The sequence below is a fragment of the Enhydra lutris genome, unplaced genomic scaffold, assembly GCF_002288905.1.
Source record: "Enhydra lutris kenyoni isolate GAN:26980312 unplaced genomic scaffold, ASM228890v2 scaffoldscaffold71, whole genome shotgun sequence".
NCBI classification, from domain to species: Eukaryota; Metazoa; Chordata; class Mammalia; order Carnivora; family Mustelidae; genus Enhydra; species Enhydra lutris.
Window position 1 is genome coordinate 6,233,848 of NW_019154155.1, and position 27,639 is coordinate 6,261,486.

Here is a 27,639-nt window from a genome sequence, read left to right on the forward strand (position 1 = left end):
TCACTAAAAATGACCATGATTCCTTACCAAAATCACTTCCACCCAACCACAGGAGAGAACTCTTAGAAAAGCTTAACATTTCTACAGCATAACAACCAAAGCATAGGGTGCCTGGGTGGCTCAGTCAAATGAGCATTCGGCTCAGGTGATCTCATGCGTCAGAGTCCCCAGATGGACTCAGGTTGGGGCGGAGCCTCCTGGAGATTCTCTCCCTCTGCTCCTACCTCCCCCACCCCAACCACCCCAAGTAGAATATACACACTCTCTTGCTCACTCTCCTAAATAAATCTTTAAAAAAAAAAAAAAAAAAAAAAAAGAACTGATATATGCCTGAAGTTGCTGGTTTAAAAGCTACCACTTCGTCATCTACTTAGTCGTCTTCTTATCACTATGAAAAACCAGGGACTGTCTGTTATTGGAGGGGTGGGGTGGAGTAGATAGCAGTCACCAGTTCAAAAAACCTAAATAATATGCAGGTACTAAATTCTTTATTCAAAAATCTTAATGCAGCATCTCAGCTAATACAGGAAATCTCTCCTTCAATAATTTATAATAGGTCATTCAGCCTATACTGATGTAGTTCCTTATTATTTGGCAGTTTCAAATTCCCACTTTTGGTTGATATATATATTATATCCTTTAACCTGCCCATCTACTTGTTTCCCATTTCACCAATCAGACCTAATTGTGAGGAGGGGAATCCATGAATATGAATGAAAGAGGATTTTACAGTCATTTAAAAATTAATTATTTATAACTTCCTACTATCTAAGTATATTCACTTAAGAAAAATGCACTGAAAAGATTAGGCAAAGCATTCAACCGATAGGAATTCTTCAGTTACCCAAAAAGCATATTTAAAGCAAGAATATTAGACATCCCCTTTCTAAAATTATTTCAGAAACAAAGAATTTTTTAAAATCACTATTTCTAGCAATTTTTTCACAAAAAATGAGAAAACTTAAAAACCCAGTATTTTTTACTCAGCTACCCTTTAATGACTAAGATTTACTAAAACTTAAGTATTAATTTGATTAAGCCCCATAAATCATACTTTTATACTATTATAGGGCATTCAAATCAAAACCCATGTTAAAAAACTATAATTTGGGGGGCGCCTGGGTGGCTCAGTGGGTTAAAGCCTCTGCCTTTGGCTCAGGTCATGATCCCAGGGTTCTGGGATTGAGCCCCGCATCCGGCTCTCTGCTCAGCGGGGAGCCTGCTTCCTCCTCTCTCTCTGCCTGCCTCTCTGCCTACTTGTGATCTCTGTCTGTCAAATAAATAAATAAAATATTAAAAAAAAAAAAACAAAACTATAATTTGGGATGCCTGGGTGGCTCAGTTAGTTAAGCGGCTGCCTTCGGCTCAGGTCATGATCCCAGCATCCTGGGTTCAAGTCACATCGGGCTCCTTGCTCAGCAGGGAGTCTGCTTTTCCCTCTGCCTCCGCCTGCCACTCAGTCTGCCTGTGCTCACTCTCCCTGACAAATAAATAAATAAATCTTTAAAAACAAAAAAAAACTATAATTTGAAGTAATAACATTCAAGAAAAGATTATTAGTTCTATGAAGAATTACTATGAAATATTCTGGAGAAACAGGTCTTTTGAATTAACTTCACATTATCAAATGCCTAGCTATTATTCCATTACAATACTAACCCCTTTTCCTCCTAAAATTTAAAACTTACAGAGATCAAAAGAACTATCCTCCCACATGGTTTCACATTATGCCTGGAAACATTTATTTTGAGGAATAGTAAAATCTACTTCTTTCTAAAGAACAATTTGGGAGAAGAAAAAAACATTAACTTTATTCTCAACATTTTCTGGTTGCATTTATTTCAACAGATTTTGTATTCCAATTTAGAAAAGACAGTATTTAATAAACCTCTATTTAAATCCAAATGCAAACCATTATATAAACCAAAAAACACAGATCATTCAAAACATCTTGTCAAGTAAAAGAAATAAAAGCTAAAAATGTTGAAGTACAATTATAAATATTTAAATTTTAATTTAAATAAATAAAAATGTAAAGTTATTTATACTACAGTTAGTCTCTGAAATTGAGGCACAAAGATAGGAGTGTAGAAAAAAACAATGTATGTGCTCCTCTGGTTAGGAAGCAAAAGCTCATGACTAAAGGTGAAATTAACAACTGGCTACCTGTTGTTTTTAAAGTTTCCCTGATGAGGCACTGTTTTAAAAAAATTATTTTTCTGGGACGCCTGGGTGGTTCAGTCAGTTAAGCATCTGCCTTCACTCAGATCATGATCCCAGGATTCTGGGATCACTCCCACATCTGGCTCCTTGCTCAACGGGGAGCAGGCTTCTCCCTCTGCCTGCCACTCCCCTGGTTTGCGTGGGCGTTCCATCGCCCGCCCGCCTGCCTGACAGCCCACCTGCGCGCTTGCGCTCTCTCTCTCTCTCTCTCTCTCTCTCTCTCATACAAATAAATAAATAAATCTTAAAAAAAAAAAAAAAAGACATGTGGTGCTGGCAAACACTTCAGCGGAACAGAAGAGAAAGCCCAGAAAGAGACCTACACAAATACAGTCAACTGATCTCTGACAAAGGAGCAGAAGCAACACAAGACAAAAAGACAGACTTTTCAATAAATGGTGCTGGGACAAATGGACATCCACATGCAAAAAAAAAAAAAAAAAGAGAGAGAGAGAGAAAGAGAAAAGAAAAAGAATTTAGACAAAGGCCTTATACCCTTACTAAAATTAACCCTTCACGAAAATTAAAATGAGTCATAAACCTAATTATAAAATGCACATCTAAGATTATTTTTCTAATAAAAGCTGGACTGACTACTAAAGGTCACATTTATAATGAACCGAAATCTACAACTTTTGAGTTCTTAAATTTAAAAAGTACAAGAGGAAAGGTCAAAAAAAAATCGTAATTTGGTTTGGGACACAAGTTACTACATTTTCAAGATGATGACAGGATGGTAGCAGTAAACAGAAGAGACTGATAAGAGGTACAAGAATATACAATTTGGGGTGCCTGACTGGCTCAGTGGTAAGCCTCAGCCTTCGGCTCAAATCATGATCGCAGGGTCCTAGAATCAAGCCCCGCATGAGGCTCTCTGCTCAGCAGGGAGCCTTCTCCCCCACCCACCGTCTGCTGCTCTGCCTACTTGCGCATCTCTCTCTCTGTGTCAAATAAATAAATAAAATCTTTTAAAAAAAAAAAGAAAGAAAATAATATACAATTTGACTCAAGTAGAAAGCACACGGAACAAAGTTATTCCTTGATTATTAATCGTGTTGGTTGCCACCACAGAGAAGCCCATGCTGAATAAGGAGGGTCAACTCTTCATCCCAATGGTGGTATTCCTATTGCTCATAGAAAAATCATCATTACTTGCTTTATAAGTTCCTACCATTATGATAAAAAGGCTCTTACTTTTACTCCTCAGGTTAGTATAGTATGTAATAATGCTATTGTGAGTATTATACAAACATTTGTTGGGTTTAAAATAAGGAATAATAAAAAAATGTGTTTGGTGTACAAAACATTGACTTTAAACCAACACATAATTACAACTGGTTATTTAAGTAACAGGTTGGTATACATTTCTGAAATGCACTGCCTCATCAAAATTTCATCACTGAAACACTGCATAAATAAAAACATTAGACATCAGTATCCTTTACAAAAAAATAGCAAAATGGAACAAAATGGCAACATCTACAATAATGTGGTCTTTTGCCAAAGAACACTTCTATGCTTCCCCAAAAAAGAATAAACAAAAAAAACAAAAAAACCCAAAAAACCTCTCTATTTTAAGTAATATAAAAGAAAACAAGAAGAATTCATTCAAAGAAAGAGAAGTACATTCAATGTTCTGTGGAAAAAAACAAAATCATCCAAAAAGGTTTTTAAAATATTAAAGGTTTGGATTCACAATTACATAATGAGGCCTAAATCTGTGCAATAAAATGACAGGAAAGTCATACTTATCATATGGTTAACAATTTTTGACTCTCAAACTATAAAATAAATGATCAAAAGGGTAACCGATGGTAAGAATAAAATGGAATTTTCCCATCTTTATAATGTAGCCACTAAATACCTTTACTGTTTTGAAACCAAAACAAATGTTCAAAAATAAAACCTCCCCAACAGGGGAGAGTGTGTGTGTTAAACAAAACTGAGCTTTTAAAGCTATTCAAGTACATTTTGAATGATTTCCCGAAATTGTCACTCTCTTCAATAGAACAAAAGGTTGGATTAGACTAATAAAAACAAATGCATGTTAGAGGGTGTTAGTATGTTTGTCCTGTGTGTTTCTAAAATTTGAACCTCAATTTTAAGATTTTTTTTTTTTAACTTTTTTATTTATTTTAGAGACAGAGAGCTTGAGCAGGGGAGCGGGGAGAGGCAGAGGAGATAGAATCTCAAGCTGACTCCAGTGCTGAGCTTGGAGCCTCATGACACTGAGATCCTCACCTGAGCTGAAATAAAGAGCTGGATGCTTAACCAAATGAGCCACCCAGGAACCCCTAATGGTAAAGACAAATTAGTCACAATCAACAGTAAAATAATGAAGTAATTTTAGAACTGCACCAAAACTCTTAGCCTCTACAACCTCCTTCAACTTGGAAAGCATCTTCCTTGTAATTTAAAAAATGTTACTTGATATGTGGAGCTGTAGACATTCAAGAACTACACCAAGAATTCTCATAATTCTCCTAAATAATATCAATACTAATCACTTTCATTAAGTGAACTAAGTAATATTCTACATATTTCAACCATTTTATTACCCTTTTGTTTCATTTTAGCAATATTTCAGTTTTAAAGTTAGGATGATGTCATCTTCACATGCTTTAGAAGTACAAGCATAATTAAGTTTTAACATTAAAATGGTTTTCCATGTTATGGGCATATGAACTAATAACTTTTTCTTGGGTAATAACAAAGCCCAAATTTACACTAATTTTTCTTAAAAAAACAAAACAAAACAAAAACCAATGCAATGGACAAAACAGTGATTTATCTTTTCTAAGTAGATTATAAGAAGAAACATAAACACGCACATTTATTTTTAAATTAAATATTTTTGGTCTCTATCCATAAAGTCTTTTCAATTTGAAACTCTCCAAAGATCCATAATTATAAAGATAAAAAAGAACACAGTTTTTTTTTAAGATTTTATTTATTTATTTGACAGAGAGAGAGATCACAAGTAGGCAGAGAGGCAGGCAGAGAGAGAGAGAGAGAGAGAGAGGATGAAGCAGGCTCCCCGCTGAGCAGAGCGCCCAACTGGGGCTCGATCCCAGGACCCTGAGATCATGACCTGAGCCGAAGGCAGAGGCTTTAACCCACTGAGCCACCCAGGCGCCCCAAGAACACAGTTTTTTAAAACACATCCCGAGTGTCTAAAACAATTACCTGCTAATGTTCAACACTGATAAAGCGGTCTATTTTTATTTGGTGAAATAAATACATAAATTTTAGAAAAATAATCCATTTTGTTAAACTATATTGCTGAAAATAAAGATATATCCAGTTTTGGGTAACAGCTAAGTTATAAAACAAGTAAAAATACTACTTCAAGTTGTACAGAAAAACTTCTGAAATGACAAAAATTTTAATAAATTCTATAATCTGGACAGGGCTTAATGTATGTACATTTTAAAAATAAATAAGTTACCATATTTATAATGATAGTAACTATAATATTTTATTAAAGACTGGATAAAGCAGTTGCTATAATAAAAAATTTTAGTTACTCGCCTTGTAATACCAATCCTGAAATTTCTTACAGCAGTCTTCACTACAGAAATCTCTCACAACACCATCAAGTTCTTTAGTTGCTCCCTTCTTACAGAGTTGAGAGCAATAGTTGCAAGTAACACATCTCAATCCTAAACGTCGTGCAAAATCCTGTTTATACAATAGTTTGCAGCCTGAAAAATATAAGGTTTTAATATTAAAACAAAAAAATATCAAAAACTATCTATGAAGTGAGAAACAGCTTATAAAAGTCAAATTAATCATTAGCTTTATGAAGTGTCTCTAAGTTCACATATAAAGTTCTCTTTTTCTGATCAAAACTGAAATCTACTATAATCAGCAACCTGTAAATCCTGGAACACAACTTGGAATATTTTATTAGATCTCATGTGTGTTCAAATAATGTTCTAAGACTTTCAAATCTAGTAACATCTCATAACTATTTTGTGTGCTCTATTTAAATATAATCTTGCCAAAGTATCACACAGTAAATACACCACAAATAAAGATTAGAGAAATGAAACAGTGTAGACTGTTGAGAAGCACTAAGTAAAACTTGAAGATGTTCTCAAATAAGTAGGCATTTTATCCAAATTTTCTAGCCTTATCTTTCTCTGTCCTACATGAACCTTCAGGGAAGCAAAACATGTTCCTTGGGTTTATTGACTTGTTCAGAGAAAATGTTTTGTTATTCTTTTAATAAAATATTTATTTTATCTACTATAATGAATGCATTGTTTTTACATATCAACCTTAATCTCTACACTATCTCTATGAATTATATAAGCTTCCATACTTTTTACTCATGCTGTACCACATAAGAATGACCTTGCACTTGTATCTACTGCAATCCTACCCACTCATTAATAAGGAGTTCAAATTATATCTCCTCTGCAAACCCTACTGAACCTGGTTTTAAATAACCTTTCCTATCTGTGAACTCAAATTGTAACTGTTTTCTATCACTTTTTTGGCAATTATTTAAATACTGCCCTCTGACTTCTTTTCTGTTATCATGAAATGTATTTAAAAACCTTTTTCATATTTTACCTTTTACCTTTATTAAAGCTTTTTCTTTCTAATTAGATTTTGATAGTAGTACTAGGTGTTACATGTTTTATTATTTCTGCCAAGTTCCAGGAGAGAACCAGGAACAGTTAGAGAAAACACAAAATATATTACTAAACAGGAAAAAGACATACATCCTTTTTAAGCTTTTATTGCCTCAAGATGTAACTCCTTCCAAATGAAAATTATACTTTTATATGTCAATTCTCTATTTGCTGCTACTTGTCCATTTAGTAAAATCCATATAATCTAAATGGTGCAAGATCATGGATAGGTGTGTCAGCCATCAACACCAATATTTTCAGTCTTATGAATCACAAAGATTCTCACTGAATAAAAATTCAGGTGTTGAGTTAAATTAACTGAGAATCAATCTTTTCAATGAAACACTATGTCACTTTTCATCATAGCTATGACCTTAACAGGAAACATAGTTATCTTTCGCATCAGGTGAAATGTACTCAATTAAACCTATAAAAACAGGAATGCCTTGTTTTATAAGCAGTACCCTCTCTCATATACATAACCTTATATGTGAAATGTATAATGTATTAGACAAAGGCATTAACTGAATGGACTGATAATCTTGAGTTTTCGGTCATTCAATATTGCCGGCATTTAGGATTTTTCAACCTTTTTCTTGCCCCTAACCAGCAGCAGAAATCCATTTAAAAAGTGAATGGGGAGTGGGCGGGTGGGAGGGAAACTAACAGGAAAACAACAGATGAGGATAGTGGGATAAAAAAAGCTGGAAGAGTTCAGTGCCTAGGGCCAAAGAAATAGAAACTGAAAGTCAGCTTAGACCAAGAATGTGACAGTTGGGGAAAAGTAAGCACAACAAGAGCCCCAAACCCATAGTTACAATCCTGGTACCTATCTCTGGAGAATTAGAATAAGAACAGGTGTTCATTTCTATAATCAGCTGCCTAGTACCAGAGCAGCAAAAGTGTAGATGAAAAGATGTAAAGAATTCTTGAATATACAATAACAAGAGCCAGTGTTTGCCTGGCATCCCAAATTAAAAATCTAAAACTATTTTCCCATTGTAGTAATGCCACACTTATGACTTTCTTTCTGGTATACTGAAAACCTTTGTAGGTGAGGCACAGAGCTGGGCAAGGAAATGAACCCAGTGGAAAATAATTCTAATCCACTTGGAAAATCAACTTTCAGATAACAATCTCTATGTTTAGAAATGACATATTATAATACTTTTATTTTCAAACATTCTTTTTAACGGGAAAAAAGATTATTAAATTTTTAGAGATAAAACACCGTGAGGCCCAGAGGTTTACAAATTAAAATAACAAAACAAGTGAGGGAAAAAAATCAAATTCAATTTTTTTTTTTTTTGTTTGGCTACACTAAAATTGTACAGCTACTCTGGACATATGTAGTTATATATTTTGAAAATATTTTGGCAAAAAATTAACATTAAATATTAATAAAAATTATGAACAACACTGTATATACACTTGCCTTCACTACAGAAAGGTCTCTTAACGCCAGAGAAATTTACTGTTTCATGAAGAGTCTTCTCCTCTTGACAGTATTCGCAATATGTAACTATGCAATGCAACTTCTTATAGTCATCTGAACAAGTTTTGCTGCAGAACTGATGCACTTTGTTCTAAATGCACAATGGGAACCTTGGTAAGTATATGACAACCACCTCAAAAACAAATTTAAGAAATACACAAGCCACTTTTACAGAAACAAAGTTAAATCATTTACCTAGTTAATGTGATTGATAGTCCTTGGGGATACATTTTCTATAAGCCATAAACAGCTAATTTAACTAATTCACTGCTATATTTAGAAAAAACTCCACAAAATTCAATACCATTAACTACCCCAAAATTAATCAGTGAAATTGTAAAAGTATCACTAGAACAAGATGGCTGTCTGGTGTTGCTAAGGGAACTGGAGACTTGGGAAAAAAACAGTGGAAGATACAACATGGGTAAACTACAAAAAGATGAGAAATATGACATTAACATCAGTTTCACTCAAAAAGAAATATTCTTTGTTGAGTATAGTTAAGGAGACTCAATCACATTCCTAATGCCGCTAATAGTAACAGACTTATTATGGATAAAGTATTCAATTTGGGACCATCATAAAGTGTGCTGCTAAACTTTAGACTGAGGTGGTTCCCTTGAATGGAGCCAGGTTAGGATTATTCAGTCATTTCTCCTGGCCCCAAACCTACAATAGAGCTACTTTTCAGAAACCAGCCAAACACAAACAGTTGTAATTCCCAGAGAGCACCTTTTCCCCTCTGTTACTACGGAGGACACAGACTGGGTCTAATCCATTTATCCAACATGTGGCAAAGATAGCTGAAGACCAACACAAGGAAGGTGAAAGTCTAGGAAGCAACTCAAGTAATAAGGCAATCAATGGAAAATTGCCCCATCTTGGACATATAACTTACAAGAGGAAAAACAGCAGCAAAGAAAACACAACTACTAACCATGGAATGAGAAGAAAGAGGCCCCAGAATTCTCAATCGCCTAAGTGACACGCTCTACTCTCCTTCAGTTTGATAGACAGTGTTTCTTAACTCCTTCTAACACTTAACCTCCATGTAAATAAAAGCAACACCAAGACTACAAAAGCCAGGTAGCACTAACGTGGAAAGGGTAGAAAGGAACTCAATTTTATCTAGTATTATAAAAATTTAACCTAGGCAGGATCTTTATTTCCTATGTAACTTTATTCTCTATACTTGGTTGTGGATTTCTCTCCTCATTCTCTACCATTTCTTTATTCTTACTAAGCCTTCAACATTTTTCCTGCTATGATTTAAGGAGGGAGTTAGTCACTAAAAACCATCACTTGGTGCCAACAGGTCTCCGAGAATAATTGGTTTAAATACTCTTGAGAAAGCACCAAACAAAATAGCAAACTAAATTTTCTAGGCACCAAAGTGTTAAAATAGTGAAATTTCAGATTTCCAAAGTACTTTAGAAATCATTAGTCAGATTCTGGTTATCACCTTTCTTCTAGGACTCAGCTACTGAGTGACTTACCAATAGCCACTAACAAGTTTTAGTTCAAGAGCAATCTACTATTAGTACTATGTCTTGTAAACCATTTTATTAGATATTCCACACCCTCAAAAAAGGTGAAAAGAAAGAATGGCCAAAGATGAACACTGATCACGAAAGCAATGTTCACCAGGTCCACCTGTCTGTCCATCCATCCATCCGTCCATGCATTCATCCATCACTGCTCCCTTATTTAAACAAAAAATAATGATCAGGTGTTGCTGATGACAAAAATATATGGCAAAGTAAATTAATAAACTGATGAAGGCAAGAGTGATGAGAAAGGGAAAATAAAATAAATTTATATTAGAATTCTTAAAACAATTATAAAATGTTAAATGACAACACTGTAAATGACTAAAAAAATTATAATTTGTACAGGAAGCAGACAACACAAAATATTACAGTTCAGATAATATTTATAAGGATGGGGGTAAAATGGAAAAAGACAGTACAAACAGAAGCTCCAAGTACGTAGCTAAACAAAGTAACATCCTATACACTATTACAAATAAAATGTAAAGAGAATATGACTTCAATAAATAGATCCTTTGTTGATGCTCTTCCCACAAAAGTAAATAATTTAATCATCACAGAATCTGAAGAACTAATCCTTATCCACTAAGAAATAGGTCTTCAAATGGAAACACCATTATTATTTTACTAGACTCTCATTTAAGCAAGATAACATACGTAACAAAACAGGACTTGCCTCCCATTCCAGGATTTCTGGCTTTGAACAAAAGGAATTTTTGCAATAGTTGCATTTCAACTGTATATCACTTGGAGCTACAAACTGACCATTTGAAGACGACTGCATACTTAGAGCCTAAAACAAAGAACAAAACATACAGATAAAGATTTTAGAATTTTTATTTGTAACTACTGTTAAATATTAGGTCTAGAAAATAGCATGTTTCTTGCTTAAATATTTCCTTAACACATAAAGTTGTATTTCTGAATTTTGTCTTTAAAAATTACTAGTACACTAAGTTTTACAAAATTAAAATTCATTTTTTTATTCAGGATTACTACTACTTACTTTTAAATAACATGAAAAAGGAAAAAAAATCATACAGCTCAAATATGATTTTTTTAATCTTTAAAAAAACTTAAGCAAATAATAGTTAAGGTTACCTGGCTTCTGAACTAGTATCTAAATATTTTTTAAAAACCTGGCTCCTATTTCTCTACAATAGCTATTTTAAATGGTAATTTGTCCCATGTGCAATATTGCTATCATTTTAATTCCAAGTCCACCAGTGAAAACAGCCTATACTTTTTAAAACTGGTATTTTATAAAGTTAGCAGAAAAAAAATTTACAGACTGGAATGGATACCAATAATCTTAGTTTTATTACATTTTAAAAAGTTAAAACAATTTACAGAATAGGAAAAGATATAAGCATATATGGACTTAAAAAGTTTTGTTCTAAGGGCACCTGGGTGGCTCAGTCAGTTGTTCTGCTCAGGCCATGATCTCAAAAGAGTTGTAGGATTGAGCCTCCCACAGCACTCTGCCTCAGCAGGGAGTTGGCTTGAGAGTCTCTCTTTCCCTATCCCTCTGCCCGTGCCCCACACCCGCCACACATATGCACACACATCCACGTACCCCCAGCTTCCCTGCCTGGCATGCTATCTCTCTCTCTAAAATAAATCTATTGTTTAAAAAAACGTTTTGTTCTAATTTCTAACCTGAGTGGTGAGTATACTGATATTTAATTATCATTCTCTAATATATATTAAACATTACATATAATTTTCTGAATGTATGAAAGTTAAAAATTTTTTCAGGGTGGCAATGAAGACTGGAAAAAAATATACAAAAAAAACACTTATTTTTTAAAATTTTCGCATACATCATATAACACAATTAAAATCTGTTAAAGAAAATATGCAGATTTAAGATAATAACTATTAGGTGAATAAACTTTTTAGATAAAAACCAGCAACTGTGGGGTGCCCTGGGTGGCTCAGGTCATGGTCTCAGGGACCTGGGATCAAGCCCCACATCGGGCTCTCTGCTCAGCAGGGAGCCTGCTTCCCTCTCTCTCTCTGCCTGCCTCTGCCTACTTGTGATCTCTGTCAAATAAATAAATAAAATCTTAAAAAATTAAAAAAAAAAAAAACCAGCAACTGTGCCCTTAATGTTTAAAAAAAAAACAAAACAGGGGCGCCTGGGTGGCTCAGTGGGTTAAGCCGCTGCCTTCGGCTCAGGTCATGATCTCAGGGTCCTGGGATCGAGTCCCACATCGGTCTCTCTGCTCAGCGGGGAGCCTGCTTCCCTTCCTCTCTCTCTGCCTGCCTGTCTGCCTACTTGTGATCTCTCTCTGTCAAATAAATAAATAAAATCTTTAAAAAAAAAAAAAAAAAAAAAAAACAGTCCATTGAATACTATCCTATTACCTTATTTTGAAATGGGAACATCATCTAATGAAAACATAAAGTTCAAAATCTATGGTGCACTTTAAGATAAAGAGAAAGGGAAAAAATACTGCTTTTCTATTCTTTGTATCATTTTTATGCAGAGTTACAGTGATAAGGCTGCCAACACTTAATCTGGATACATTCCCCAGAAGTAAGAGTGTATATTAAGTGTTTCTTTAAAATATACAATGTACATATACAAATTGTTCCTTCAAATCATGGGTAATACAAGTTTCAGTTAAATTTTAAAAAGTAGTTAAAACGTTTTCTATTAACATTTCAGTTTACCAACATCAAAAATAAAGTTGAGGGGCGCCTGGGTGGCTCAGTGGATTAAGGCCGCTGCCTTCGGCTCAGGTCGTGATCCCAGGGTCCTGGGATTGAGCCCTGCATCGGGCTCTCTGCTCAGCAGGGAGCCTGCTTCCCTTCCTCTCTCTCTCTGCCTGCCTCTCTGCCTACTTGTGATCTCTGTCTGTCAAATAAATAAATAAAATTAAAAAATAAAATAAAATAAAGTTGAAACCTGAGAAGCAGCATGCCAAAGACTCTGTTGCTCTCTCATCTAATTAATCCTTACTCCTTAACTTCTGGTTTAAGAAAAACCAACAAGTCAGAAGTATTTCCCACTCTAAGGATGTATTCAAGGACCATGATCCCAACTTCCAAAATAAAAGTTTAGTCTTGAAAATGGCTTATTACCTAAACTCAGTCAAGAATATAACTTATTAATAAAAACAACATTCACCCGGCTGAATTAAAAACCACCTCAATTTAAATGCTAGTAATGGTTTTAACTACTCTAACATACTTAACTGCATTTTCAATTTAAGTAACACAGAACACAGTGTCTGTAGCATTGTAGAACTGCTGGAAGATTATCATGAAGCATCGCTTTTTGTACCGGTTTGAAACAGAGTACCTCAAAATATTCACCTACAGCAAGGTAAAGCTACCCACTTGTACCACTTAACTAATGCTAAATTCCCTTTTCAACTATTCCTTACAAGTAGACAGTGAGTTTACATTTGAACACTTCCCATTAATACTACCTTCTGAGATTATCCATAATCCAACTTTGAAGAACTGTCAGAAAGTTCTTTACATTTACGAAAATGAAAAATGTCTCCCTAAACTGATCTTCTATTAAATTAGGGTCCACTATAACAAGTCCCATCCCCATTTTACATGGTATATTTCTAATATATGAAGAAAACATTTATGCTCATCACTTCCAGGCTAAATAAACCCATGTCCTTCAACTATTTATCATAAAACAGAATTCCCCTTAAAAGTCACATTATTTGGGACGCCTGGGTGGCTCAGTTGGTTGGACGACTGCCTTCAGCTCAGGTCATGATCCTGGAGTCCTGGGATCGAGTCCCGCGTCAGGCTCCCAGCTCCGCGGGGAGTCTGCCTCTCTCTGACCTTCTCCTCACTCATGCTCTCTCTCACTGTCTCTCTCTCAAATAAATAAATAAAATCTTTAAAAAAAAAAAAAAAGTCACATTGTTTTTTTTTTTTAAGATTTTATTTATTTGACAGAGATCACAAGTAGGCAGAAAGGCAGGCAGAGAGAAGGCGGGGGAAGAAGGCTCCCTGCTGAGCAGAGAGCCCGATGCAGGACTCGATCCCAGGACCCTGAGATCATGACCTGAGCCAAAGGCAGAGGCTTAACCCACTGAGCCACCCAGGCGCCCAAAAGTCACGTTATTGAAACCATCAACTAAGAACACATCAGGGACTGAGCTTAATTATACTAAAATTTATTTTCCTTCAAGTTTCTAACATAAACAATTAAAAAGCCAATTAGATTATCCATGCTAAGTGGTAAACTGCTGCAGCTATGTCTACTACTATGACTCTATAATCTCTACCCTGCAATTTCACCTTCAAGAAACTACATACAGGGACGCCTGGGTGGCTCAGTGGGTTAAGCCGCTGCCTTCGGCTCAGGTCATGATCCCAGCGTCCTGGGATCGAGTTCCACATCGGGCTCCTTGCTCGGCGGGGAGCCTGCTTCTCCCTCGGCCTCTGCCTGCCACTCTATCTGCTTGTGCTCACTCTCGCGCGCTCTCTCTCTCTGACAAATGAATAAATAAAATCTTAAAAAAAAAAAAAAAGAAACTACATACAAGTTAGCACATTTAAAAGAGATAAAGCATATTACACTGTTTATTTTCTATGTGTTTTTTAATTGGGAGTGAAAGTTATCCAAAATAAATAACAAACCTGAAATTTAGCCACACAACTGGAATTGCAGAAGTTATATAGTTTCCCATCAGGCATTGTGGCTTGATACTGAGGTAAAGAGTTTCGCTTACAAAAATGGCAAATAATTCCCAAACCTAGGAGAGGAAAGGTACACATCTGATTTCTTCATAAAGTGATTAAAAGTCTAGAACAAAATTTTAATTGACCTGAGAATTTTTAACAGAAGCTTCCGTAAACTATTCTTTTATTAATTTCCAAGATTATTTGCCTCTTAAAAAGTATTATGAAGAGTCTGACATCATGTCTCTAAAACAAACATGGATACATGAAACAATCTCAATTTTAGATCTTGGGAAGGAAAACATTAGCTAAGAATGGAGACAAGGACAGAACTTCACCAATAACTTAAAGAAAAATCAAAGAAATATGGAATGGTCAAAACTACTAAAAGAAGTCTGCAGTAAGAAAGTTTAATGAGATAAAATTGTTTACGCAGTTAAAAACAAGTATAAAAACAAAGTTAAGGGGAAAGAGTAGTTAAGAAATTAGTCATGTTATGAAGGTTTTTTAACTTTCCAAATACCTGAAACTTACTTTGTGATTTTGCATATTTTGTCTTGTGACTGTTCATGCAAGCAGTTGAACAATATGGCTCCATATATCCATTAGGACCTATACACTGAGTCATATCAAAAAACCTGCACTGTGTTCGGCAACCAGTACAAGTGGTCAGTTTTCCATATTTCTAAAATTTGAAACATAAAAAGATAATTATGAAAACTATAATTTAATTAGAAAAAATAATATTTTTCATTTTCAGTACACCTTTTCTCTCTGCAAAACAATTCTGTTAATCTCTACTCAGGTTTAGTGGGTCAGAAATCTTCATTTGGATGCATACTGTTAACTACAATGCAGCTAAATCAGGTTCAAACAAATGTAATGATCTCAGCTAAGTCTCCTTCAAAAAATAGGGGTTTTCCTCTATTAATTAGTTTAAGAGAATCCTCCAACTATAGGTAAAGTTTAAACTGAAAATCAAAGGCCCACGTTTTCTGTTCATCATGACACACTTCTTTGTCATCTGACAGAATAAATTAAATGGACCTACAAGTATAAGCCTTACTTAATAATCAAATGACTACAGTCCTTCAGAGGAAAAAATTGATGTTAAATATTTTTTCCATTGAGCTGTGCTGTTGTCTCAACTTTTAGAACTTCTCTTAAAACCAATTAACCACCTATGTATAGTACATTTACAATCTCATTCAACCACAATAATACACCACTTGTAAATTTTTTTAAACTAAAAAAATGTCACTTAAAAGGATTTTGGGTTAGTAACTAAAGCTAATCACTAGTCAAGAGATAAGAATAGTCAATACTCTGCCAAGAGTAAATACTTGCCAATACATAATTCAAAGAAACAAGGTAAAATATATAATAATAAGATCAAAGGAGGTACACTTTGAAAATTACTAGACAAAAGCAATATTGCTGAAATACACAGTCTTACAAAAATACAAATACAGCAGATGAACTGGTGTATTTGTATTAAAAACATGACAGTCACAATTAGAAATCAAACATAAAGGAAACCAAGTCTTTAGAAAGTGCAACTTGTATTTGATCTCTCTTCTGAGTGGTTGTACAATTATCAAAAGCTACTAAATCAAATATCAAATGTCATATTGCAAAACTGTGTCCATCTTTCCACATGATGTTGAGATTATTTTATTCATCGTCATACCCAACAGCATCTAGTACAATATGATATTAAAGGCCTCAAAATGTTCCATGGATGGATGACTAATAAATGTCAGGGAAGATGATAATCAGGCCAAAAATAAAATGGGTAAACTGCATGGACAAATTTCATGAGCGCCACAGGATTTTAGAAAATAAAGGTAATAAATTAAAGGTAAAATAACCAAAACCAAATCACTACCATCAACATCAAAAAAAGAAAAAAAAAAAAAAACTTTCTCAGCCTACAACAAATAGAGGAGTAACTAAAAAACCTAACTGGTACCATAAAAAAGTATTTTTTATGATACCATAAAAAACAAGGAATCTGCCTATTCCTCATTTACTTAAATACCACATCACGAAGTCCTAAATTTTACTTTTCAAAGTGTAAATCAACCCATTCTTCAATCTCTCATAGACTGCAGAAAGAAATACTGATCAACAATCAAAGAATGGTAACAAGGAACAGAAAAGAGTAACTGCAAACCTATGAAGTCTAATTATAACTTTCCCAGTGTTACAAAGACAGCAGAGGAGAGAATGCTGTTTTTCTGCTTACAATAATTCAAACTTTTATAATGGGAAAAGAGTCAAAAAAAAAAACCACAACAATATAACAATAAAAGAAAAAAGAATTTTTAAAATCTGGCACCACAGTACAAATTAGGAATACTAAAAATATCAGGACACTTGCCATTAGATCACAAAGAGAAAAAAGCAATCAACTCTCTGTAGATGTTTGTACAAGACCTGCATGTAGCAGCACCCATCAAGAATTTTTTTATCAATATAAATGAAGTCCAACCATCTAACCTAATCCTGGATTAGGTTTTTATTTTTTAACTTATTAGAAACATCCTTCAAGTTGACAATAATTTTATTGGCAGAATGGTTAAGTAATTAGTAAGTTTTAAGACGTACCAATAAAAGGTAGACCAGTTGAATTGGGTCAAGTAAACAAGGAGCTAAGCAACTGGTCCACACTGACAAATACTTTTATCTGAAGAGAATGAGAAAGTACTATCAGAAAGATAGAATCATTAATATTGAAAATATTTTAACACAGCCACTTTCACAGCCACCACTTCTTCAAAAATAAAAGGACCCATTTAATGAAAGAACATTAGTAAAAAACAAAAAAAAGAAATATCTGTTCATGCCATGTTTTCTGTTACATGTGTAAACAATCAAAATATTTAAATTTCATTCATCCTATAAATATACACTGACTTTTTAAAAAATGAAATTAATTGTAACAAATTCACAATTATTATATTCTCCATGCAGACATGGGAGAAAATAAACCCACTTACAAATTCGGTGAAAAAGAATAAGGTATAACTAATTAAAGTTAAGATATTGGTGAGGTAAAGGTAAATATAATGGGGAATTTATGGCAAATTGGCTCATTTTCAGTCTATTCATTGAAAAATGGTACCTTATATATAAATTTTACCCAATTCCATATGAATATCAAAATTAATCACCACATGATTTTAAAGAAAACTTCTCCCTAATTTATTCTTTTACATTGTATGTAATACGTCTCTTTTACTACATTTTGACCAAATGAGTGAAGCACATGGGAAGGTACTCAAAAGATAAAAGCTTGATGTACTTGAAATTAAGGGGCACTCTACTAAATGTCCTGTAGTATTCAAAAATGTTAAAGTCATTAAAGACAAAGACTAGGAACTATTTCAGATTAAAGCAGACAGGACTTCCAACCTCAACCATGGTGGAGTACAGAGACTAGATTTAACCTCCCACTTTTAAAAATCAGAAAACTACGCAAAAGATAAAAACAATGGCTTTTAAACATTCCACAAAACATAATATAACTCATTATATAGAAATTTTTAAAAATCAAGCTGTGGAAACAAGATCTAGAAATGACAGCTAAGAAAAGAGTAGGCAAAAATATTAAAAGAGCTATGATAAATATGCTGATGTATTCAAGAAAGCAGTTGAGGAAAACATGAACATAATGAGGCAAGGAATAGAACATATAAAAAAGACCCAGAAAGAACTTCTAGAGATGGGAAATACAAGATCTGAGACATAAAATATACCATATGGGACTAACGGTGTATGAGAGAAGATTAGTAAAATTAAAGATACAATAGCACTCTCCAAAATGAACAAAATTAAAAGACCCAAAAAAAAAAAAAAGAAAGAAAGAAAGAAAGAAAGAAAAAGAAAACCAATAAATAATAGAGTCACAGGGACCATGGGACAAAAGCAGGAAATCTAATATATCTGGAATTGGGGTCTCAGAAGAAGGGGACAGGGAGACAAACATTTTTAAAGAAATAATGACCTATAATCCAGGACTGGATCCTAAACAAGGAGTAATTTTTTTTTTTCATTTGCTACAAGGGACATTAATGTTTTAAAATGTGAATAAGGCATACAGGTTAATCATATAGCAGTAGTATGTCAATATTAATTCCTGTACTACAGTTATAACTATTAATTGTATACATTTATTATTCACATTTTTATGTAGTATTCATCTGGATTAAGGAATATTAATTTGGAAATTTTTACAAAGTAAAGGGCTTTTAGTATCTTTCACGTAGGCACAAAAGAGAGGGCCTTTTATATCCTAGGTAAATGCCTATTGTACACAAGGTACTGTGAATAAATTTTTTATTTGAAAATAACTGTTAATAAAAATACCTAAAAGCAAATGAACATATCACAATAGATGTAAAATTTAATGAAATAAATTTTGCCTATAAGAAAACAATCATCTGATATATTTTAAGTTCATAAATTTTAATATACTTCAAAATGCACACAATTTTTCAGTTACATATTACAGTAGCAGTACATAAGATTGTTAAGGGCTTCACCACCACCATAGTCCTTCTTACCTCGGGCTGCATTAAGAAAGAGTCCTGCATGTGGTCTCGAACCTCCTTCAGGAAGCTTGGATGGCTACCTACCTAAAAGAAATATTTTAAAAGACTTCAAAAAAAATTTTTTTAAAGGCTGCTTAATTGAAAAGTAAATAGACAATCTGTAAAAGTTGGTTCTTAATTGTCTGTGTCTTACAAACTCATTCCAACTTTTAAAAATGCCTATCTGTCCTATCCCCAGTGCCATTATTATTTCAATTATCCTATAGAAAAAAAAATCATTTAATGATAAAATAATAACAGGTAACAAATTATAAACAGACCCTTAAACTTACTTGACTTGCCTCTAAGTAAACCTAGCCAACAAAAATTATTTCTTAGATGACAATGTATTCTAAGATCACATTACAGACGAGGGTACCTCAAAGCATTCTAAATTAAGTGATTTGAAGATTATGCAGTTAGTTTTCATTATTGGCAAATGGGCTGCTTTGGAAACTCTTTTTAGAACACATGACAGTTTACAGCACATTCGAATTTACATCTTCACTCCTTGCAGAAAGCTTCCTGCTTTCCATTAAAGTCAAAATGGAAAATGAAATACTGAAAGAGAAATGTTAAGTATTATACAGTCTTCACTGCCAGGACCTAGATTATTAGTTATGTGAATCAGTATATTCCAGAAACTAATTCAGCAACGGGAATATAAACAATGGCAGCCAAGTTAAATGTTAGAGACAAATGTCAAAAAGGGAAGGGAGGGCAAGGGTTAAGAAAAGATCACCATAGAGTTTTACTTCCCTCAGACTACAGGAAAAGACATTCAATATAGCATCTTGTGTAGTGGTCTCCAAACATGTGTGATTGTGTCCCCTTGTCAAGTAATAATGTATGCATGGGTTTCCATTTATTTACTTGTAAATTATAAGCATGCAATATATGAATTAAACACGAAAATATTTTACAGAATGAAAAAAGAAATACTTTTTAAAATAATTTTTATTCTAGGGGTGCCTGGGTGGCTCAGTGGGTTAAGCTGCTGCCTTCGGCTCAGGTCATGATCTCAGGGTCCTGGGATCGAGCCCCGCATCGGGCTCTCTGCTCAGCAGGGAGCCTGCTCCCTCCTCTCTCTCTGCCTGCCTCTCTACCTGCTTGTGATCTCTCTCTGTCAAATAAATAAATAAAATCTTAAAAAAAAAAAAAAAAAAAAAAAAAAAAATAATAATTTTTATTCTATTTAATGATAGTACAAAGAATATTTTCTAAATCCACTAGAATGGAATCATTTGGTGTCAGTGGAGGTTATGTGGGGAGCAGTAAAGAGGTAATCCTACTCCTCCCAGGTACGGTGGGTAAGCCAAAGCCCAGAGGGGATCCAGAATTCCTATCCTCACCCAGCACTAACACGGAGCTCCTCCCACCTCAACGGATGTCAAGAGAGACCAAATGGACAGCCTGGATCTCAACCTACACCTGTCAGTATTGAGGTTAGGCCTTCCTACCCCTACCACAGCAGTGTCAAATAAAGCCAGCTAAAGCAAAAAGTTTAAATAAGATCCAGAATATAATAACATAATACCCAAAATTTCCAGGCTTTGATTAAAAAAAAAAATCATATCCTATCAAAAATATCAAAAACCGGGATGCCTGGGTGGCTCAGTTGGTTGAATGACTGCCTTCGGCTCAGGTCATGATCCCTGCGTCCTGGGATCGAGTCCCACATCAGGCCCCTTGCTCAGCAGGGAGTCTGCTTCTTCCTCTGTCTCTGCCTGCCACTCTGTCTGCCTATACTCATTCTCTCTGACAAATAACTAAATAAAATCTTAAAAAAAAAAAAATCAAAAACCAGAAAAACCACAATTTAAATGGAAAAAGATGGGTGACTAGGTGGCTCAGTTGGTTAAGCATCTGCCTTCAGCTCAGATCATGATCCTGGAGCCCTGGGATCAAGTCCCACATCAGGCTCCCTGCTCACTGAGGAGTCTGTTTCTCCCTCTGCCCTTCACCCTTCTATTGCTCTCTCTCAAATAAATAAATAAAATCCTAAAAAATAATAATAATAATAAAATAAAATAAATAAATGGAAAAAGCAATCAGTAGATACTAACAATGAAAGAACAGAGATATTAGAGTTATGACAGATTTTTAAAGCAGCCATGATAAAAATGTTTCAACAAAGAATACAAATTCATATTAAAAAAAAAAACAGGATATAAAGATGAACCGAATGGAAATTCAAGGACTAAAAAAACCCACTAATAGAAATTTTAAAAATCAATGGATGGGATATGTCAAAAGAACACAGGAGCCAAGTGCTCCCAATGGCCAAAGCTGGAAAATTTTGACCAAGAAAATAAAACTGTATTTTATTATAGCCCAAAATTATAAAATATCCACGAGCCCCTATTATTATTAGTGACTGAATAAATGAATAAATGAAGGAGAAAAGATAAATCTCTTATGCAGAAAAATTCCAATTAGCTATATACTCCACCCTAAAGGAGATAGTGACTTCATTCTCAAGAATACAAGGGGAAAGCCTGGGTGACTCAGTCTGTTACCGGCGGACTCTTGATTTCAGCTTTGGTCCTGACCTCAGGCCACCACCTCAGGCTTGACACAGGGCATGGATCCTGCTTGAGATTCTCTCTCCACCTCACACTTTGCTCCTCTCCCCTACTGGGCACACACACTCTCACTCTCCAAAAAGAAAGAAAGAAAAAAGGAGTACAACATGGAAATGGGGTGGAGACTTTACAATGGAGAACCCTGACAAATGCTACTGCAGCAAGGTGCAACATCAACTTCAACAGTCATTTTAAATCATGTTGATAGATGTACTCTGGTGATGTGATGAAAATGGCAGTGCAAAAAGTAAACACCTCTATAACATTCCTCCTAAAAACCTATAGCCCCAATCTGTCTGATGATAGAAAACATCAAACAAATTCCAATAGAGGGGCATCTTACAATATTCCTAAATCCTAAAACCTATCAAGGTCATCGAAAACAATAAAAAGTCTGAGAAAATGTCATAACCAAGACTAGCCTAAGGTAACATGATTACTGGATATAATGTGGTATACTAGATGGAATCCAGGATCAGAAAGTGTACATTATATAGAAGTTAAGGAAATTTGAATAAAGTAATGACTTCACATAATAACAAATACATTAATGCCAATTCATTAACGGCAACAAATATTTTCTTAATGATTTAAGGTATCAATAAAAGACCATCAAAGAGAACTCTATACTATCTGCTTAATTTTTCTGTAACATTAAAACCATTGTAACTCTTCAGGAAACAAACTGAGGGTTGCTGGAGGGACGGTGGGTGGGGGATGGAGTAACTGGGTAACAGGCCTTAAGAAGGGCACTTGACATAATGAGTACTGGGTGTTATATGTAACTGATGAATCACTACACTTTACCTCTGAAACTAAAAACAAAACAAAACAAAAACCCAAAAAACAACAAAATACCATTCTAAAAAAATTATTAGCAAACAACAAGAGAAAACCCCAACCAAGAGCAGAATGGTAAGAAAGAGGAAAGAATCACTGAAGACAGAGGAAAGAATCATCAAAGGGAAATAGAGAAATAATCCAAACTGAACTGAAAGAAAACAGACTTGGATGGGAAAAATAAAAAACAGAGCCTCAGGGACCTGTAGGACTGTAAAAAATATACAGAAGTTCAGGCTCCCTATTTGGCCTCTTTCAACAAAGAATAAAAGTCACTATAGTCCTGAAGGGAGAGGAAACATTGCAAATTAGGCAGAAGATAAAAGAAGCTGAGCAAACCCCAGAGGATAAACTGAACGAATCACATTATCAGTCGAATTCCTGAAAATTTTAAATAAAATTAAATTTGAATAAAAATAAAGACAAAGAAAAAAACCTTGAAGCCAACAAGAGAAAATGACACAGCTATAGGAGAAATACAACTGGCACAGAAAGAAAACTTTTAGTCAATAGCCCCTCTACTGGATCCAAACACCACAGGAACAATGTGGCACTAACTCCACCCACACAAGAAAAGGACAAGAGAGAGGAGAGCCTCAACTCTACTTTGGCCTGGCTGCAGTGAAGTGCCCCACTGCAGCAACCCAACTAGGATGATGTGAGAAAAGGCCAAACAGGGAGCCTGAACTTCAACCCTATCAGGAAATAACAAGGTACCCTGTCACCTACCTATTCAAGATGAGAACTGGTACAGTCAGGATTTTCAACAGCAGTAACAAGGCCCAAACTGAAACCACACTTTGAAGAGCAGAAAGGAAAGAAAAAAAAAAAAAAAGTGAACAAAGCCTCAGGAACCTATTAGGACAGATCAAGCGGACCAACAGTTGCATTATGAGAGGCCCAGAAGAATAGAGAACAAAGAATGATTACTTCAAGAAATAATGGCTTGAGGGCACCTGAGTACCTCAGTCGGTTGAGTGTCTGCCTTCAGCTCAGGTCATGATCCCAGTGTCCTGGGATGGATTCCAGCACAGGGTTCCCTGCTCAACAGGGAATCTGCTGCTCCCTCTCCCTCTGTTCCTCCCCCTGATCCTGCTCTCTCTCTGGCTCTCTTTTTCTTTCAAATAAATAAATAAAGTCTTTAAAAAAGAAAAGAAAGAATGACGGAAAGCTTCGTAAATTTGATGATGGGAAACAAATCTAGAAAGCTGAAAAGCACAACAACTTGTAAGATTAAACTCAAAAGACACACAAGAGAACACATTATAATCAAATTGCTGAAAGACAGATATTCTTATGTAGCTACAGACAAGCTATTCATCAAGTACAAAGAATCCTCAGTAAGATTTTCCACCATTTTCTCATCAGAGAACGTGGAAGCCAAAAGGCAGTAAGATGACATATGTTAAATGTTGAAAGAAAAAAAAATTTCAAAAAAATACTACATCTGGCAAAGCTATTATCCAAACATGAAGAAATAAAGACATACCTAAATAAAAAACTGAAAGGATTTGTTACCACCAGATCTACTCTACAAGAAATGCTAAAGAGAGTCAAAGATTTATGCCAATATGAAAAGGAAACTAGAAAGTAACTCCAGCAGAATGAAGAAATAAGGATCTTAGAATAAGTAACTACATGGGCAAATATAAAAAGCAATACTGCTATATTTTTGGTTTCTAAGTCCAAATGCACAAAACACAACTATAAATCTGTTATTATGCAAACAATATCTAAGATATAACTTATTATAACATTAATACGGGCAGAGCTATACAGGAGCAGACTTCTTAAATGCCAATTAAGTTATCACCTCAAATTAGTTATAAAATTTAGAATGTTAAATGTTAACCATATTCAGTAGCATACTGAAAGTATTATATCCCACAAACAAGAGTGGTTCAATAGAAGGTAATGAATATAACAAAACACATGAATACAATGTTGGTTAAAACCACATCATAATCTCAAATGATAAAGTTTGACAAAATCCAACACACGTTTACAGTTAAAAAAAAAAAAAAAAACTCAACAAACTAAGACTAAAACTACCTCAACATAATAAATGCCATATATGAACAACCCACAGCTAACATCAGACTCAACAAAGACACAAGGTTTTTCCTTTGTAAGATCAGAAACAAAACATGGCTGCGCAATTTCACCACTTCTTCTAGTCTACAAAATGGTGAAAATTCTAGCCAGAACAGTGAGGAAAAAGAAATAAAAGGCATTCAAATTGGAAAGAAGAGCGAAAACCACTGCTATTTGCAGATGACATGACTCTATGTGGAGAAAATTCCAAGAGATCCACAATAAAGCTACTAGAGCTAATAAGTTGCAGGTACAAGATCAACACTTAACTACCAGTTGTGTTTCTAAATACTAGCAATGTATACTCTGAAAAGGAAATTCATAAAGCAATTCTATTAACAACAGCGTTCAAAAGAATAAAATACTTATAAATATACTGAAGGAGGTGAAGGAGGTTTGTATGCTGCAAAGTACAAACTGCTGAGAGAAGTTACTAAAGGTCTAAATGAAGGATGACAATCCCATATTCACAAACAGGAAGATTTAACATTGCTGAAATGTCAATACTACCCAAAACAATCTAGAGAATCAGTGCAATCACCATCCAAATTCTAATCATCTTTACTAGAGAAATGGAAAAGCTGATCCTCAAATTCACAAAAAATTGGAATGGGTCTAGAATACCCAATCTTTAAAGAAAAATAAAGTTCAAAGAACAAAGATCAAAGTTCAAGAACAAAGAACTAATTTCAAAACTTACTACAAAGACACAGTTATAACAATGTGGCACCTGCACTAGAACAGGCATGTAGACCAATGGAATATAAAATGAGAGTCCAGAAATAAACCTACCCACCTATGGCCAAATAATATTTTACAAATATGACAAGTTCATTCCATGGAACAACACTCTCTTCAACAGATGATACTGGGACAACTCGATTTCCATATACAAAAGAATTAAGCTGGCTGCCTATCTCACATCATAAACAAAAATTTAATTCAAAATGGACCAAAGATCTAAATGTGACAGTTAAAACCATAAAGCTGACAGGAATAAGTCATCTTAACCTTTGATTTGGCAACAAATTCTTAGATATGGCACCAAAGACATAATCAACAAAGGAATAAAGGTTAACTGGACTTTAACATTAAAATTTTTGTACATCAAATGACATTATCAAGAAAGTAAAAAAGCAACCAATAAATGGGAAACGTTATCTGCAACCATAAATCAAATAAGGGATTAGGAGCATCTAGGTGGCACAGTAGGGGAAGCAGCCAGCCAACTCTTGGTTTTGGCTCAGGTGGTGATCTCCAAGTCCTGAAACTGAGCCCCACAAGGGGCTTCAAGCTCTGCATTCAGTGTCGTCTGCTTGGGACTCCCTCTCCCTCTGCGTCTCTGCCCCATCCATGCTCCAGCGCTCTCTTACTCTCACACTATCTCACTCTCTCACTCTCTCTCAAATGAATAAATAAATCTTAAAAAAAAAAAGAAAGAGAGAAAGAAAGAAAGGGTTCATATTCAGATTTAAAAAAACAAAAACAAACTCCTAAGGGCGCCTGTGTAGCTCAGTCGGCTAAGCATCTGCCTTCAGCTCAGGTCCTGGGATGGAGCCTACTGGATTCCCTGCTCAATGGGGAACCTGTTTTTCCCCCTCCCTCTGCCCCCCACCAGCTCATGCTCTTTCTTTTGCTCACTCTACTTCAAATAAATAAATAAAATCTGAGAGGGGGGAAAAAAAAAACCCTACAACTGAAAAACAAAAGGAAAAAACAATGCAATTTAAAATGGGCAAAGAATTAATACTTCTCCAGAGAAAATATACAAATCACCCATAAGCACAAAAAAATACATCAACATCATTAGTAATCAGAAAAATGCAAATCAAAACCATAAATACTACCTCACATCTACTCAGATGATTAAAATAAAATAAAAAAACAAATGTTAAAAAGCAAAAAGTAATTAAGTGCCAGGAAGAGGTACAGAAAATGGAAACCTCATGTACTGCTGTTAGGAATGTAAAATTATCAATACAGTTGTTTCAGAAAAGTTTTACATTTCCTAAGAGAGCTAAACTAGCCTATGACCAACCAAATCGACCTTAGGTATATACCCAGAAGAACTATAAACCATGACTCAAACTGATACTTGCATGCCAATGCTCACTGCAGCATGATTCACACTAGCCAAAAGGCTGGAAACAACCAAAACACCCTGTAACAATTAATGGATAAACAAAATGTGATCTATATATGAATATTATTCAGAAGTAAAAAATAATGCTATAACACGGATGAAACTGAAAACATTATCCTAAGTGAAATAAACCAGACACAAAAGGATAAAGTATGACTTCAAGTATATGAAATATCTAGAATAGGCAAATTCATAAAGACACAAAGTAGATTAGAGATTACCAGGCACCAGGGAGGTAAGAGAAAATGAGGAGTTCCTGGCTTGTTAGTTTGTTTCAGTCATTAAAAAGTTCTAAACATAGAGACGATGACTGCACATTATGACTGTATTTCATAGGACACTCAACTGTATACTTAAAAATATTTCAAAATAATTGGAAATTTTGTTTTATACATATTTATCACAATTTGTTTTTTAAAACTATGAGTTATATTTTCTTCCCATTTTATGCTCTGGAATGGTTTAAAATAGCACTGAGATTACCTTTTTAAATCTGATGGAATTTCCCTATGAAACGAGCAGGTAGTCCTGGGTGGCTCAGTCAGTTAAGAGTCAGCCTTCACCTCGGGTCAAGATCCCAGGGTCTTATGATCCAGCCCAAAGTCAAGCTCCTTGCTCAGCGGGAAGTCTGCTTCTCCCTCCCCCTCTTCTCCCTCTCTGCTAGTGCTTTCTCTAATAAATAAAATCTTTTAAAAAAGAAGAAGAAGAAGAAGAAGAAGAAGAAGAAGAAGAAGAAGAAGAAGAAGAAGAAGGGAAGGAAGGAAGGAAGGAAGGAAGGAAGGAAGGAAGGAAGGAAGGAAGGAAGGAAG

At 34.7% G+C, this 27,639-nt stretch overlaps 1 protein-coding gene across 2 annotated transcripts in view; it reads right to left on the reverse strand.

Annotated features, from left to right (window-relative positions):
- LOC111159886 (zinc finger MYM-type containing 2) overlaps positions 1-27,639 on the reverse strand; it is a 113,654-nt gene that overhangs the window by 39,041 nt on the left and 46,974 nt on the right. For both annotated transcript variants that reach the window (XM_022522546.1, XM_022522545.1), the window contains 6 exons: positions 19,142-19,213; positions 15,108-15,258; positions 14,532-14,647; positions 10,588-10,704; positions 8,302-8,452; positions 5,755-5,927 (listed from right to left, as the gene is read on the reverse strand). In XM_022522546.1, the coding sequence (XP_022378254.1) occupies positions 5,755-5,927; positions 8,302-8,452; positions 10,588-10,704; positions 14,532-14,647; positions 15,108-15,258; positions 19,142-19,213 (780 nt within the window). The remainder of the gene's footprint in view (positions 1-5,754; positions 5,928-8,301; positions 8,453-10,587; positions 10,705-14,531; positions 14,648-15,107; positions 15,259-19,141; positions 19,214-27,639) is intronic.